The sequence below is a fragment of the Hydra vulgaris genome, chromosome 01 (genome assembly GCF_038396675.1).
Source record: "Hydra vulgaris chromosome 01, alternate assembly HydraT2T_AEP".
NCBI lineage: Eukaryota > Metazoa > Cnidaria > Hydrozoa > Anthoathecata > Hydridae > Hydra > Hydra vulgaris.
The window spans coordinates 69575809-69593530 of NC_088920.1; the positions used below are offsets into that span (position 1 = coordinate 69575809).

General features: G+C 29.0%; 1 protein-coding gene across 1 annotated transcript in view; it reads right to left on the reverse strand.

The window, feature by feature from the left end:
* Window positions 1-683: 683 nt before the first annotated feature.
* Window positions 684-17722, reverse strand: part of LOC105845232 (uncharacterized) — a 50464-nt gene continuing 33425 nt past the window's right edge. Inside the window, exons 4-6 of the mRNA XM_065787151.1 lie at window positions 14525-14594; window positions 2057-2358; window positions 684-1217 (exon numbers count right to left, since the gene is read on the reverse strand). Of these exons, the coding sequence (XP_065643223.1) occupies window positions 843-1217; window positions 2057-2358; window positions 14525-14594 (747 nt within the window). The 3' untranslated portion in view covers window positions 684-842. The remainder of the gene's footprint in view (window positions 1218-2056; window positions 2359-14524; window positions 14595-17722) is intronic.

Here is a 17722-nt window from a genome sequence, read left to right on the forward strand (position 1 = left end):
TAATACGCAACTTATTTTATGTAGTTCTTTCGATTGTGAGTTTTTTTATCAGTGTCACTGGTGAATATAAAAGAACTGTTTACACTGAGTTTATATTTTTTATGTCTGTCTACTGTTGAATTATCGTTTCAACATTAGACAATAAAAAAAGAGACCACATTAAAACAAAATTTAAAAATGGTTGGTGTGGAGCAGATTCTCCATGACCTGTTTTATACATGTCCGGAGAGCTAGTTAAAAGTAATTATATAAAATTAAAATTATATAAGTTTTATAAGTTCAGTAATATGTTTAGGCAAAAACGATAAATGATATAACTAATATTTGCTAGATAAGACTTTCCTAATTTAGTTTTTAATGAGATGAACGTTAGTAACAAAAACGTATTTAGTTAAATTCTTTTTTTTTTCTAGTTGGCAATATAAAAGTGTTTTTATAGTTAGCTTACCATATTGTTCAGTATTAAAAAAGAAGACAAATTGCCATTTTCAATATTACAATACTTATTCTTATAATGCTTTGACAAGGTTTTGAGACTTAAAATTTCAAAACCTTGTAAAACCAATTCAAAAAGTTTGTCAGGGTTGAGATGTTATATTATATAAGAGTAAATTTTTAATACATAAAAATATATTGTACAGGAAAAAATGTCATTAATACATATATTTAGTGTTAATGGTTAGTGCATATTTTATATAAACTAACTTTTTAAATGACTGATTGTTAAAGTTTTCACATAATAGCTTTAAAGGAAATTTATATACTATTTAACACGAAAACAACAAAGCAGATTCGATCTTTTGTCGTGTTTATACTTTTTTAAACAGGTGAGCATAGTTTGTTTATTTTGGTTTTAAACAACTTTGAGAGTCTTGTTTCAAACAAACTAGACAATCGTCTTTATGGATTGCATTTAACGAAAATATATGCTCTTTGATTATTAACAATTCTCTAAGTAAGTCGTTTTTTTCAGCCAAAAAGGTATCATCAATTAAACTACAATTCGAAACTTTTTTTAAAGAAATATCGGTGTTTTTAACAATCTCGGTTTTATTGAGAACTTTTCTGTGGTTTTGAAGTCCGTACATCTTGTAAATGAAATGAATAACATCTTTAAAAATAAAAACACTAATTAGTGTTAAAAAAACTATTCCAGGATTTTTTATGTAACTTTCGTTCCAAATATCTGAAAAATTTTGTTGGGCTTCAGTTTCAATCTAAAAAAAAAAAAAGAAACTTAGTTGGACTACCGTGTCGATCTAAAAAAAACTATTTAAATAGTATTTATTTTATTAATGCTTTCTAAAACACAACGAACTTTGTAAACTTTAAAAGTTACTAGGTGGTTTTAAAAGTTACTAGGTAGTTTTAAAAGTTACTAGGTGGTTTTAAAAGTTGGTTACTTGGTGGTTAGTAGCTGGTTTTTATAAAAATAATAATGTAATAGCAGCAGAAACTTCAAAAAACAGCAACAACAATAACAAAAGCAAAAAAATACGAACATTATTAACAGCAACAACAACAACAACAGCAGCAGCAGTAATAACAATAACAGTAAAAACAATAGCAACAATTACAACAGAAACAACATTAACAACAGCAACAATAATAACTAAAATAACAACAGCAAGAAGAATGAAAATAAAAACAGCAACAACATCAACATCAACAATAGCAACAGCAACAACAACAATACTAATAGTTTCATAATTTTGTACTCTGACTAAAACAGATTTCGTAAGTAGGATCAGTACTTGGAATTGTCGACCTCACCGCCAACCTAAAAGTGTTTGAGGTCAGTGATTTTTTGCCGACCTCGTTTTAATGTTGTCATGGTAAAACCGATATTTCAAAAACTTCGTGTAGACCAAAAATAATTGAAGATTGTCAAAAGATTATTGAAAATAATTTTTCCAATTCTGAGGACTGAGTTAAAAAAATAACTCTCGATTGATTTCCACAAAGCAAAATGCAGTCATAGTTTTTATAGGTCACTAAAAGTTTTTTTTAATGAAAAAATTTACAATGCCACATAATAAAAAACTACATGTCTTACTATCGGGATTTTTCCATATATCTCTTGGACATTTTTCAGTATTTCTTTTATATTTAATTTTCTTATGCAGTTTAAAACATCATCATTTTGTAAAGAGGTGGATGGATATGCATACGACATAAGATAAGTTTCAATACCAAAAACTATTACTATAGGCGACAAAACATCTAATAGTTGTACAAGAACTACATTAGAGTAATCTTTTTTATATTCTGTGTTTAACAAAACATCAATGTTGATAACTCCATAGTCGACTTTATTCTCGTTTACATCCCTGAATACATCGTTGTAAGTGTAATAAACTAAATATAAAAAATATTATTTGCAGTAAATATACAGTCGATTAATTATAAATGATTTAAAACATAAGTTTAATTAGTATACAGTATGGTATCTTAAAAAACAAAAAATTTGAAAATTATAAAGTCTGTTGGCTTAACAAAAAATTGCCATTCTAATAATTGTTTTTAACAATACTCAATTATGATGCAGTTTTTTTAAAGCGTAAGATTAACACACGTTACACTTTGCTAACAAACAAACTTTCGATTTAGTTAAAATGTATTTCTAGTAAAAATTATAAAGCTTTAACACTTGAAGTTAAGAATAAAAAGTCTTGAAGCATATTTATCTGTTGAGACCATTTATCCGAGGTTATTAATTCAAAAATAGTAAAAGCCTCAATTAGCAATTTTCTTTTATACATCGAAAGAACATTCTAAATTAGAACATCGCAAGTTTTTCCTTTATTGTTAAATGACTTAGACTTAAAACGCTAAAAATTAACTTTAAAAAACTAAACATCTTCAAATTCTAAGTTTTTTTTCTTTGATCAAAAAAATGATAAACAAAAAAAAATTACACTTAAACAAATATAATGCAAAAATATAAAACAAATATAAGTTGAAACATTTTTTGAAATACATTTAAAACTTTTCATTACATCCGACATCCTTGATCAAATCTCCATTATCTTTTAAAAAGAATTTTATTAACATATAAACAAATTCAAAATTCGCTATTTCAATTTTATACACAATCACATTAATCATTTTTTACAACATTTAATAGCTACACCTCTACATTTGCCATATGGATCAATGCATTTTTAGCAATTTCTTTTGCTACTTAATTATTTGGTAGAACTCGTACAATAATATGCACTAACATAAACTTATAAATTTAAAAAAAAGCTTCAACACATTTGTATTGGTGTTAGTTATCCTTTTTTTTTTTCATTTCGTTTCTTTTCTAATGAAGTGCTTTAAATTAAGTTTCAAAACTTTAAATAGATTTTAATATGCTTTCACTTAGCATCTCTTCATTCAATCGCCTTCATTTTTGTTTTTAATCATTACCCTTCTCCACTAGACTTAACTACTTTTGATGTTATTTCTAATCAATATTAAATCCTTTTTTTTATGCTTCAGTAAATATTGTTGTTATTTACCTGAATAATAACAATATTGACTGAAGTACACCCAGGGCCGCCGAGAGCCTTCAAGCCACCCGGGACAAAACCTTTTTTGGCGCCCTTAATGATTTCGCTTCATAGAAGCAAAAAAATACATTATGTCATTATAGCTACTTTAACTTTATTTCATTTTTCGCTAACTAACCACAGCATAAACAATATTTTAATAAAATGTTTGAGCTTTTTTCGAGGCAAAATTATAAATTACTTCATCATATGACAATGATTTCGCGAGATCATTTTCAATAGACAGCATCATAAGATTTGAAAGTTGCTCTTGTCTCATAGTGACTCTGAAGTGGTTTTTTATAACCTTAGGTTTACTAAAAGATCTTTCACCCTCTGCAACGGATATTGGCATTGTGTGAAAGATGCGCAAAGGTATGCATATCGACGGGAAAATTGGTTGTAAGCCTTTGGAATATATTTGATTTAAAAGATTGAGAGAGTTGCCTCTATTGAACAAGGAAGATGCTTTCAACCGGTCAAAGTGACAAATTTCCTCAACAAAATCATCTTCTTTAACATCATTTGAATAGAATTTTGCAAGTTGGCGAGCTGTCATCTTGTGAAGAAGGGTCTTCAGACTGAAGCCAGATAAAGGAAAACTGAGAAGAAACCTTTTTCACCACATTATACCTTGATTGAATTTGTAGAATTATGTGGTCCATTTCCGCGCTGAAAATATTGACTTCAAAATTCTTTTCTGTATCGTCAAGGTAGTGGGCTGTATTTGATGGTTCCTCGTGGAATATTTTCACTTTTCTTGTGCGTTTCACTTTAAATTCTGTATCAAAGTCTAGGTTTCCAGCCACTAGCTTTGTTTCAGTCAAAATACAATTCCACCACGAACAAATGCGACCTAGGTCATCGATAAGTTGCTGAATGAGGATGACTTCTTCTTCAATGGTGATTGACTCGGATTGGAGACATTGACTAACACTATTAATATTTTGCAGCGTCTTATACCAATTGGTCAGGAGAAATACTGATTCAAATAATTTAAAATATTTTCCCAACAATTTCGCTTGATTTGGGATGTCCGCAGTTAGGTCAAGTTGATTAGTGGTTCTATCAGCTGCAATGTGGGCTGACCATCTAGTTTCTGAGAGCTTGTGAAGTGATAAAGTAGTTTCTTCAAGAAGAATTTTCCATCTTGCTGGGCTGCAACTAAAAAACGGATTTTTTTCCAGTATATGAGCTTGGGCTCCATTATAGATTCCAGCCATATTAGAACAATTGTCGTATCCTTGGCCTCTCAATTTTTGTCAATCGAGATTTACTTTCGCTAAATCATTGAAAATTAAGTAAGCAATATCTGCACCTTTCTTTTTCTCCATATCTTCAACGCAGAGAAATCGTTCTTTAACTTCCCAAATCATCTTACCCGAGTTGAATCGCACAAATCGAAGAATAAACATGATTTGTTCGGTGTGAGATACATCTGGGGTCCCATCGGTAATTATTGTAAAATATACGGCATCTTTTACTTCTTTCACAACTGCTTCTTGAACTAATGTAGCGCAGTCACGGATGAATTCGTTTTGTGATTGTCAGTAGAGATAGTGAGCTTGCAATCTGGTTCCTTTATTTTGATGACGAGCAACTGTTTCAAGATGATTCTTTAATGTTTCGTTGTGACGAGAAATAAGTTCCAGGCAACTAAAGAAGTTCCCTTTCTTGTTCTTCTCCATCGACGAATATTGCCCTAAAACAATAATTTCTACGTTAGTTAAATGTATATCATATAAGTTCTGTAATAATAAAGAACTTATTCTTAATTACTTAGAGTTCTGGCCTAGAATATTTACCTCTAAATGATAAGTTTTGAGATGCTAAAAATAAAGTTGCATCTAAAATACAACAAAGTATTTCACGCCATCTGGCTACTTTTTCCTAGTGCCTTTTGGAACTCTGAGTCAATTCCGTGCTGATTGACAAAGGCTGAGTGCACAGTCTTCCAATTGACATAATGACTTTGATGAACTGGGTTGCTATGATGACTTTTGATACGATCACTCAATTTTCTACAGTCATTTCTTATTCCTCCATTCCAGCGAAATAGAAGAGATTGATCCCCATTTGATCCGAAATTTTCACATTCAAATAAAGAACACGGGAAACAAAGAAGAGAGTTAGACGATGGGCTCCATATCAAAAAATCTCTTTAAACTTTTTCTCGATTAGGCAATGCAATGAAAAGAACTTAATTTGGGAAGGCCCTGTTATTAGAAGCATCTCGTGGGAAACCATTAGGTAAAATTGACGGACCTTTTTTGATTAATTCTTCTTTTTCTTTTTGCTCAAGAATCGATGGCCATAGTGCTAGGTTATTTTCAACGCGTGAATTTAAAAAAATGAATTAAAACCTGATATTCAATTAAATATTTAACTATTTTGAATTATTGTTTGTGTAAAAAACCTTTGTTTTCTTCGGGGTTCAATTCATCATTAAAACTGTCGTCTGTTTCATTTTCCACTGAACTAAGAGAATGTAGATCAACGATACCCTGAACGCAATCATCATTATCATAATACGATAATTCTATTGTTTGTTCTGATTTATTTAATTGATTGATCTGATTTATTTAATGCCGACTTGAAAAATGATTATTTATTATTCGTAAATTGCTTCGAAAATAATATATATATATATATATATATATATATATATATATATATATATATATATATATATATATATATATATATATATATATACATATATATATATATATATATATATATATATATATATACATATATATATATATATATATATATATATATATATATATATATATATATATATATATATATATATACATATATATATATATATATATATATATATATATATATATATATATATACATATATATATATATATATATATATATATATATATATATACATATATATATATATATACATATATATATATATATATATATACATATATATATATATATATATATATACATATATATATATATATATATATATATATATATATATATATATATATATATATATATATATAAACCTATATATTTCTACTAACTCACCTTCAAATCAGTAATTTGATTAGTAGCTTTGTAAAACCAACGTATTTCTTGGAGCGTTTGTTTATTTTTTTCACATTCTTTTGCCCTTTTGGAAGCCAATGCCCTATTTTGGGCACCAAAAAGTTTTTTACGATTCATTTTTAAAAGTTACTGTAAATAACCGTACGCATCAATAAAATAATAGCATAGTCAACTACGCAAGATCATCAAAAAATTATAAACTCAATCTCAAAAAGCTAATGTCATAAACCAATATTTCAATAGTTAAATATAAATCTTAAACATGAATTTCCATTAATAAGTTGATCGTAAAGAGTTGAAAAATACTTACTATTACTTTCTAAATTTTGAATAAAATTATTTCTAAATTGTATTCACATTTTGTTATTGCTAATTATCAATGTTTACGTTTTTTTTTGCTTTAGTCTGATGAATGTGAAAATCTCAAGGGACATTTTTAATTTAATAGCGTATAGAGTACGAAATAAATGATGAGTTCGTGTTTTAAAATTTTTTCGAGGAATTAAAAATAACGATATAACGCGAGTAATATATACATTTTAATTATGGAATTTTAAGATTAAAAAAACTATTTTTATTTTACTTCGACATCAGGCGCCCCATCGACATCTGCCGCCCGGGACAAATTATCTCTTTGGTCCCCCCCTCCCTATCGGCGGCCCTGTGTGCACCTGAACTTGCTGGCTCTAATAATCAAAGCTTTTTATTTAACCTTTTAATCAAATAGTTAAACTTGTGACTCATTTTTCTTTTACATTTATTTTATTGACTTGTTTTTACTACGTGACTTGTGTCTTGTTTTTACTTCTTGTGCTTAGTTTCTCCTTTAGATGCTGCACCACCTAAAGTAGAAACTAAGCGCAAGCTAATTCAGAAACAAGACACAAGTCAAGAAGTAAAAGCATGCAACTATCGCACTATAATTATAATACTTGTACTTCTTCTTAGTTAGATTAACTTTATTAAGGAACTTAATTTTATAATCTAAACTCTTTTTTAATGCAGACTGAGAATCATTTCGTGATTTTATTTTTGATTGTCATTGGACTGAAGTATTTTGTCTCTTAACTAAAAATCGTGCATCTTTTTTACTCTCCTTAAATCAGGCAGACATAGAGACTTTTTTTTATTTGTTTTAAGTCAAACCAGACTCTAACTCGCGGTTTTTATGTCAAGAAGATGCAATCTTTAATTTTAGTTCTTTTTTTTTTTATATTTTTATAAATTCATGAATAAATATTTCTAGAAATTTTTATTTATTTCAAAAAATTGATGCGATAAAGTATTGCTTAACATTAAACCTAACACCAGGTTCAACACTAAATCGCCCATTGGGTTGAAACCGGGATTGAACCTCAAACTTTTTGGTTCTGAGCCAGAACTGCGCCACGGCTGCAGTTTATTTATAGATCTTGCCTTATTTTAATTACTTCTCCCAAACGTAAGTAAATTCTATTTGCAAATAATTTTAACTCTAATTTATCTAATGAATACTTGAATCTAATTACCAGACTTTTCACTTCATTTAAAAAAAAAAGAAACATATTAATACCATTTTAAATATCCAAAATAGTTATGCTTCCGATATTAAATTTATTTCAAAATATTAAAATGATAATTTTATTTGCTTTTCCGCAAATTTTTAATTTTTTTCCGCAAATTTCGATCAAGTCAAAAAGCACTCATTATTGTTAACTTTATAAATTATTTTAACTATTGTTAAATTAGTTAAACATTACTGTCACATTTTTAAAAAAGTGTTTTTTATGAAATCACATTCTTACAAAAGCGTTCTTCTTATCTCACATTCTTACAAAAGTGTTCTTCTGAAACCTCTTTATTACTCTTTAACTATTTAAAAAGAGCTAATATACAATTTGTGCTTGCTTGAAGCTTTGGGAATAAGTTTGTTAAAAAAAAGGAAACTTAATTTTAAATAGCACAAGTCATTTTAGTTTATTAAAACTAATAGTGTAGATATAAAAAACGGCATATCTTTAACCACCTTTAACAAATAATTCAATTCCAATGACACCAAGCTAAAATTTAAATAAGGATATCTGAAAAATTTCCAGCATCTTACAAAGATGGTTTTTTAAGTAATAAAATTTCACCTGTTATTTGTAGAGCAAACATGTATCACTACCAGTCCATGGACTCAATACTAGAAATTCAAACATTTTAGGCATTTTCAAAAGTGAAATTTTCAAGAAAAAAATTTTAGAAAAAATTCTTTATCTCCTTATTACTCAGCTGTGATAAATAAATAAAAATATGTAAGTATAACTTAATATCCTTTAATGTGCTCTTCAGTTTGTGAAAAGAAATTGTCTCATTTTTTCTAATAACAACTTCTTAAATTTCGTAATATATACTTTTTATCGATTGTGTTGCATTCTCCTTTAAAAGCATCCATTAAAGTGTTAAACTTTTATAACGAAGGAGAATAACTTTGTTGGATTCATATAAAACGCATTTATACAAATTAAATGTATCACTGTGTTTTTTATTTAGTTCTAATACTTTTCCCATAACAACCCATAAATTTGAATGGAAAAGTTCAAAGTAAGATGTAATGTAATGTTACAACCCATTATAGAAAGTTTAATTTCTTTCTGATAATTTTGATTGAATGTTACCAAATCTTTATTCTGTTTTCTCTGTTTTCTATTTAAGACTAATTTCTATTTTCAAATCAGCTTGTCATTGGATAAATTTTAATGAAGTGAAATAAACGTTTTTGAAATTTTTTAGAAGAAAAAAATTCAAAATAATAATTTCACTTTATGAAATAAATATTTTGAATTGAAAATGTTTTGAAAGCACATGTCTCATTTTAAAAAGAGACAAGCTTTTTGTCTTGAAAAAAAATTTTTTTAAGACGAAAAAGCATGTTTCAATATTTGCACTTAACATCATCTTGTTAGTTAGCTATCTCAAAGACCAAAAAATGATGGATTAGCCCCTGCATTCCCCCTGGTTCACCTTATTTGCAAGTTAGAACTAATGCAAAAACCATGATTTACTCAAGGATACTAAATGAAACAATTTAATTAATTTTAACTTATTCTTGCTTTTGAACTTTTCTACATTTAAAAATAGAATGCGCTAATCTCACAACATTACAGAGATAAGTTCACTGTTGTAAAAAAATGAAATATTGCTCAATGTCATGACCCAGAAAAATCTTTTAGGAATATGATTGTGTTATCATTGATGGTTACTGAGATATAAGTCCGTAAATCTAGTTTCACTGTCAGTGAAAGAAAATCCAGTTTCAAACTTGCATAAGTCGCATTAAATAACCTGCAATATATTTCACTCTAGAGCAATAAAACTTTTTTTTTTAATGTTTATTTTTATCCACTTCATAAATATTGATAGGTTGTGTTAAATAAGTTGTTTTTGGAAGAATAAAAAAAAAAAGATTGCATTTTTTAAGGACAAAAAAGAATTTACGAGGTATCTGTACAAAAAAATTTAATAAAAATTAAAATTGCTTTTCTCTAAAGTATTATGATAAAATTCTGGGAAAAAACATGAGCATTAGTTGTTATATTAACAAAAAAAAAATTGCCAAATCAACCAAAAAATATCGATTAGAATCAATCTAGAGTCTTTGCCAAGACATTAGATTGCTTCTAGTGTCTTGGCAAAGCTAGTGGCTTCTTAACCAGCTTTATGACAGAAAAAGAGCAACAAATTCTGAAGCAGTAAATTGATCCTTTAATGATCCAAAAGTCCCAACTGGTTTAGAAGGCTTGAGGTGGGAAAGCGTCAAAAACAACTATTGCTGTTTGACTTCTCTACTATCATTCCTTGTAATCCTTGTAATCATCAAAAAAGGCTTAAATTTTTTGACAATAACCATTTTCAAAAATCGCATTTTCTCGCATTTTATTTTTTGTGTTTATATTTATATATATATATATATATATATATATATATATATATATATATATATATATATATATATATATATGTATATATATATTATATATTCACTTTTTTTTTTTCACCCAATCTGTTTATGATATTATGTGTATTAAACGATATCTTTTACATTTTTATATTTTTTGTAAACATTCATTCAATTTTTCTTTTATACTATATCTTCTTGAAACAACTTTGTAAAAGTTATAAGTTGTAACAAGGTGCTCGGCGATAAGGCAAATCAATGCCTTCTGCTTGCTCCAACCATTAACTTAATTGTAAATTTATGGAAACTGTTATATTTATTAAACGGCAAAATATAAAGTTAAAAAAAAAAAAAAAACAGAAGTCCTTCATGTTACAAGAGATTCAGTTTGTGATTGTTTGATTTGCTCAGTTGGAAAAATAAAACAAAGTTCTTCACATCCATTCTTGGCGACCAAGAAATCTTAAACAAACCAGAACTAATTTTGAAAGAAGATGTTATCAATGTTTGATAATTGTTGGCAAAGATCTCCTACACAAAAGCTCAAGGTCTACCTTGCCAAAGAATTTTTCAGAAGTCAAGTCAAAGGACTCTGAGGCAGCTGAAAAAGTTGCAGCACCATTCATTGCCAACAAAGAAGCTTCACCTCATGAAACAGTTTGTCTTAGTAAACCTAAAAGAATAGGAGACCACCCTATTCCAGTTCTTCCAGGTCACATTGTATGAGTTATTAAAACTTTTTAAGCTTTATATTTTAAATCTGTGTAAGGCGTAATAATGCAAAATCTCTTAATTATTTCCAAGGCTCATCTTCAAGAGCAAAATGACCTTTCAAAACATGCAGCAAAAGATATTGTTTATGTGCAACACAACTCAGGGCTGCCCAATTCTGGTGTGAAAATCTAGTTTTAACACTAAATTAAGTTGTTCCAAGTAGGATTGTTTAGAAGAACTTCCTCTCCAATTTATAATCAGTTAAGCAAAAAACTAGAAAGTTATTTTACCAAAACTTAGATCAAAGTAGCAACTGACATGGGCACAAATCGGAAGGCTAAACTTTTTATTCCTTGTAAACAGTTGAAAGTTCTTGGTCAGCAAGTTCTTGAATCTAGAAAACTTTATGATGACTACATTTTAATGGTGGGAGTGGATAGTGGTGGTGGTTTTCTAAAAGTATGCTTTGGGATTATGTAAACAGATTCAGTTTTACAATCTCCACCATAAACACAACTCAATTCTCTGAATAGAGATACTAATTATTATGCCTGCCTATCAGTAACTGATGCCGTATCATGTCTAATCTGAAGATCTCCAAGAAAACTAAAGCAATGTTAAGCGAATTTTTGATCTGCCGAATCTTGAAGAATTACCCTTTGTTTTTTCGTGTGATATGAAGCTGACGAATATATTATTTGTAGTATGCAAGCACATTCTAGTGCATGCACATGGTCTTGGTGTGACATCTTATCAAAAAATTTTGCAAAGTGTGAACCTCTAAGAACTTTTGGATCAATGAGAAGAGATTATCAGTCTTTCAATGCGGCTGGTGCTAGCATCAAGAAAGCAAGTTCATTCAGAAACTCTGTTCATGCATCCATCATCTATGCCTCAGATGAATTCCTTGTCCTTGATGTGCTTCCACCCATGGAACTTCATCTGTTGCTTGGTGTCGTAAATCATCTTCTACAGTATTTCTCAAAAGTTTGGACACATGCTCATGAATGTCTTACATTACATCATATTCAAAAGCAGCCATTTCATGATTAACAGCTGGCTAGGAAAGATTGCAGTAACCTTTTGAAGAATGTGGATGTTTTAGAGAGATTGTCCAGCAACACTCCTTCTTTTAGCTGTTTCCTTAATTGACACACTAAGAAAGTTCGGGATGACTGAACAGCAGAAATTTCATAAGTGCAAACTGGCAAACTGCGAATAGCTTTAGTGCAAACTGGCGTAAAAGCGAATTTGTATAAGTGCAAATCAGTTGCAAAAATGTGCACGTGTGTAAATTGGCATAAGTGCAAAATGGCATAAGTGCGCAGAAAGAGTTTGCAAACATTGACATAAGTGCGAATTGGCATGAGTGCAAAGCAGTTTAAAAAACTGGCGTAAGTGCGAATCGGTATAAGTGCGCTGAAAAAATTTGTTAATATTGCATTTATGCAAACTCGAACTTATGCCAATTTACGTTTAAACCAGTTTTTCTAACTGCTTTGCACTTATGCCAGTTCAAACTTATGCCAAAGTTTGCAAATTTTTTTGTATTTATATATTTTAAACAAGTTGCAAACTGGCATAAATACAAATTTTTATATAAAAATTGTATTTATACCAGAATGCACTTGTTCAGCCTACCAAAATATTTGATAACATTGTCCATGCTTTTTTTGGCAATGCTCTTGACGACAGCTATGCTGAAAAAAGTGAGCAATTCAGAGTCTCCTATTTACAACTCCATGACGCCACTAACACTACTAAGGTTCATACTGTCATCCACCATGTTTCAAAATTTATTTAACGCTGCAATAACTCTTTGAGAATTTATTCAGAGCAAGCAACTGAAGCACTCCATTATTTTTTCAGCACTCATTGGCAAAGATACAAGAGAGCAAGAAACCAACCAGAGTATGAAGTCAGGCTGCAAAGATGCATCCCAGACTTCAACAGCAAAAAAAATGGTTAGGAATATAACAAACTAGTTTAAACATTTTTCTCAAGAAAAAACAATTAGAACTGAAGATTTGTCAGATATGAAGAAACTTGTTATTTACCAGTGAATTTACTGGACAAATAAATTTGTTCTTTTTTCGGGACTAGCAAAAATTGTTGAAAACAACTTTGTTAGTTGCTTATCAACTAAATGTTTAATGTGATTTTATGTAAAATTTGAAAATCGATTTGCTTCCATGGACGGTGTAATCAGATCTAGGGACTTATATCTCAGTATATAACCACCAATGATAGTACAATTATACCCCTAAAGGATTTTTCTAGGTCATGACATCAAACAATATTTTATATTTTTACAACAATGAGTTGTGTAAGCATATTAAAAACAATTTTACTTTACATTTTATTTTTCAAGAAACTCAATTTTCTACTTTTTTCAAAAAAGGAAAAAAAAACGTATACAAAAAAGCCCAAAATTCACCAAAACAACAAAGTACAAAAAAAGGCACAAAAAACAACAACTTAAAAACAAATTATAAGTGCAGAATATATATATATATATATATTTTTTTTTTGATATTCACCTCCTTAAGGCCAAAAAAGCCACTACAGATGAGGAGGCTACTTAATAGTGCATATAACCCTCTCTCAACTCTATAACTCCGAAACACGAACCTTGACAAACAAGGCCGCTGCGCGGAGAAACAAGTTGAGCGCGGTACTACCAGGGACGTGGTGGGGATCGAACTCGGAACCTCTCGCTTATGAAGCGAGCTCTTTACCACTACACCAATACCGCATTATATAAATATATATATATATATATATATATATATATATATATATATATATATATATATATATATATATATATATATATATATATATATATATATATATATATATATATATATATATATGTATATATATATATATATTATTATATATATATATATATATATATATATATATTATATATATATATAACTATATATATATGTATATACATTATATATATATAATTATATATATATACATATTATATATATATAATTATATATATATATATATATATATATATATATATATATATATATATATATATATATATATATATATATATATATATATATATATATATATATATATGTATATAAATATATATATATATATTATTAAATATATATATATATATATATGTATAATATATATATAAATATATATTCGTTTTTTATCATAAATAATGTATAAGCAAGCTTTTACATATTTAAATATTACATATTTAAATTTTTTATAACTTAAATAAATTTTCATACCTCTTTTAGCAGTGACGTTAAAATTTTTTTGAGCAATCGCAAACTCTATAGAATTGTTTAATACTGCTATCTGTAATAGTATTTGATATAAAATCATGCATATATATATATATATATATATATATATATATATATATATATATATATATATATATATATATATATGTATATATATATATATATACATATATAAATATATATATATATATATATATATATATATATATATATATATATATATATATTATATATATATATATATTAGGGGCTTTTTAGTCATATTTATATATAAATATATATATATATATATATATTTATATATATATATATATATTTATATACATATATATATATATATATATATATATATATATATATATATATATATATATATATATATTAGGGATATGACTTTTTAATTTTTTTTTAAATAAAATGTTTCCTGTATCATAAATCGATGAACTTTTACCTAAAATCATGAAAAAAGGCCCAAATAGCTTTCTGCAACAAAAAAAGGTCACCCCCAAAATAAAAATTTGATTTACCATTTTTATACATTCATTTTTGTTTTGAATATGAATTTATAAATATAACGCCACACGTTACCATGGCAACGAAACGGCCGTGTGCCGGCAAATACTTGGAATTGTTATGTGATGACGTCATTGTGTTACCACGGTGATATAGACGACTGTAACAGACTGTAGAAGATTATAGAACTTAGTAGAACATTCTGGAAGCTCTAAATAATTATATAAGCGAGCTGCTGTCAGAGCTCAGTGTTGATAATGTGAATAGTTCTATGAAGTACTCTGCGTGTAACTGAGCTAATAAGGAACTACTGTAGCGAACTAAAGATGCTGTAAGTGTACGAAGTATAAGTAGTTGTAGCATTATCGTTAGGATACGGACTGGATTATCGAACTGTTATCAACATTGACTGGATTATCGAACTATAATTGGATTACTATACAGTTAAAGTATTTTATTAATTAAACGACTTTATTAAACGGATATTTACGCTCAGCTATCCGTAAAGTCGTAACAATATTATATGATGTCTCACAAGAAAAGTCATACCACAGTAACAAAGAACAAGAAGACTTGGACTAAAAATTTGGTGAGATTTCAAGAGTCACACAGAAGAAGAGGAAGCGTGGCTGTAGAAGAACATTCACTCGATGAAAAATTCAGAATACCACTTCAATTGCAGATCGTAGGAAGATACCAGTTTCTCGGAGCATATGTTAAAGGAAGAAAAGAACGAATAGACCAAATTTCTAAGGAAATTACAAAATTGTGGGACAGTAAACTGAATTTTCCACGTGTGTCTGATCAAGTGATAAGAGCAAAGCTTATGAAGGTGCTGAAGGTCTATGATGAATGTGTCAAGCGTGGAGAATATGATGTTCTCAATGCATTATTTGACATCACGAAAGTGAATGACCAGTGGTTATCCTCGGAAGATAAACGTCTATACCACCTACAAAAAGAAAGTAAAGGACAGGTGGGGTACTCAACAGGACAAGTGGCAAGTAAAGAAACCATTCACCCTTCCAAGAGAAGGAAAGTCCAGTCTGGAACAGCAATACCTTCCACATCACAAGTCCTGTCTACCACAGACAGTGGTACTGAATCTGAAAACTGCAAAAGTAAGATTGAAGATGATGAAGACGACGACGGTGATAAAGACGATGATGAGGACACTCAGAAAAAAACTAGAAAGCACTACAAAAGTAAATTTGCTGTAAGTATGGTTACATCAAGTGGAGTTTCCACAAAGAAAGCTGCTAAAATATGCAATGTATTATCACAACAAGGTATTGATATTCCAACTCCAAGTCAATCAGCAATTTACAAGTCCATATTCAAAGAGGCAGGTAAATTAAAAAAAGAAATGATACAACAACTTAAAATGGAACAGTGGTCCTTACACTTTGACGGCAAACGAATAGATGATAAGGAATATCAGGTAGTTGTACTTCAGAATGAAAGAACTGACGTGAAACTTGATGCACTGCGTTTAAAAGATGGCAAAGCTGAAACTGTTGCTGAAAAAATTGCCAAACTTATTGATGAATACAATTTGTGGAATTCAATTAAGATGATCATTACTGATACAACAAACGTCAATACTGGGAAGAGAAATGGAGTTGTTGTGAAGTTGCAACGTATGTTTAAATTAAAGGGTGTCACAATACCACAATTTATCGGTTGTCAGCATCACGTACTAGACAGGATTCTCCGTCTGGTGATGGACGAAGAACTTGGGGGTGATACCAAATCTCCAAACATTGAATACCCATTTGTGTCTGAACTGTTGAATAAGTATGATGAACTGAAGGATAAGTTTGTGAATGGAACTGTAGAAATTCTTGATAAATCAGGGTGGAGAGACGATATGAAGTTTTTGTACCATTTAACAAGAGTGTTTAGGTTCTATGAAGAACAAAGAAACTTCCCTCTGATTCACTTTCAGAACATTCCTAATATGAGCAATGCCAGATGGAACTCAAGAGCCATTCTCGCCATTCTGGCGTTCATTCTTATGCCTGAAGCGAGAAAGAATTTGGAGAAGGTTTGCAGGTTCATTTCATATGAGTGGGCAGAACATTGGTTTAGTAGTCAAAAGTACAATGACAATGACTTCAAGAATTTATCTGATGTATTGAAGCCTTACAAAAAGGCATTGCAGTCATTCAAAAATCACTGGAAGAAAGAGCCATCCGTCATCGACATACCACGAAGTAATCAGATAGCTGAACGTGCAATCAAGGTGATGCAAGACCTGTATGCTTCCTGCAGAAAGAAAGACAAACTGCAACTTCGATTCATTCTAAGTAATAAGCGCTAGACTCTTTATGAGACGTGAGCATCATGTGACCCATGTACTAAACACAGTAGGCCTATAGACACAGACAGTTATGTATATTGTTGTACTAGACGCTTTGATACTGTTAATTTTGTAATACTTGTATAATTATATATCACATAATGTTTTTTGTTATATCACAGTACATGTTGCATAAATAAATAAAATAACAACAGGAGTATGACTCTTACAACATCTTCAGCCTTTAATATTCATTTACTGTACAAAAGTGTACCTATTGAAAATTCGATTTTTTGGTTTTGGGGTGACCTTTTTTCAAAATATGTCAAAATGAAACATCTATTCGTTATTTTTAAATAAAAGTT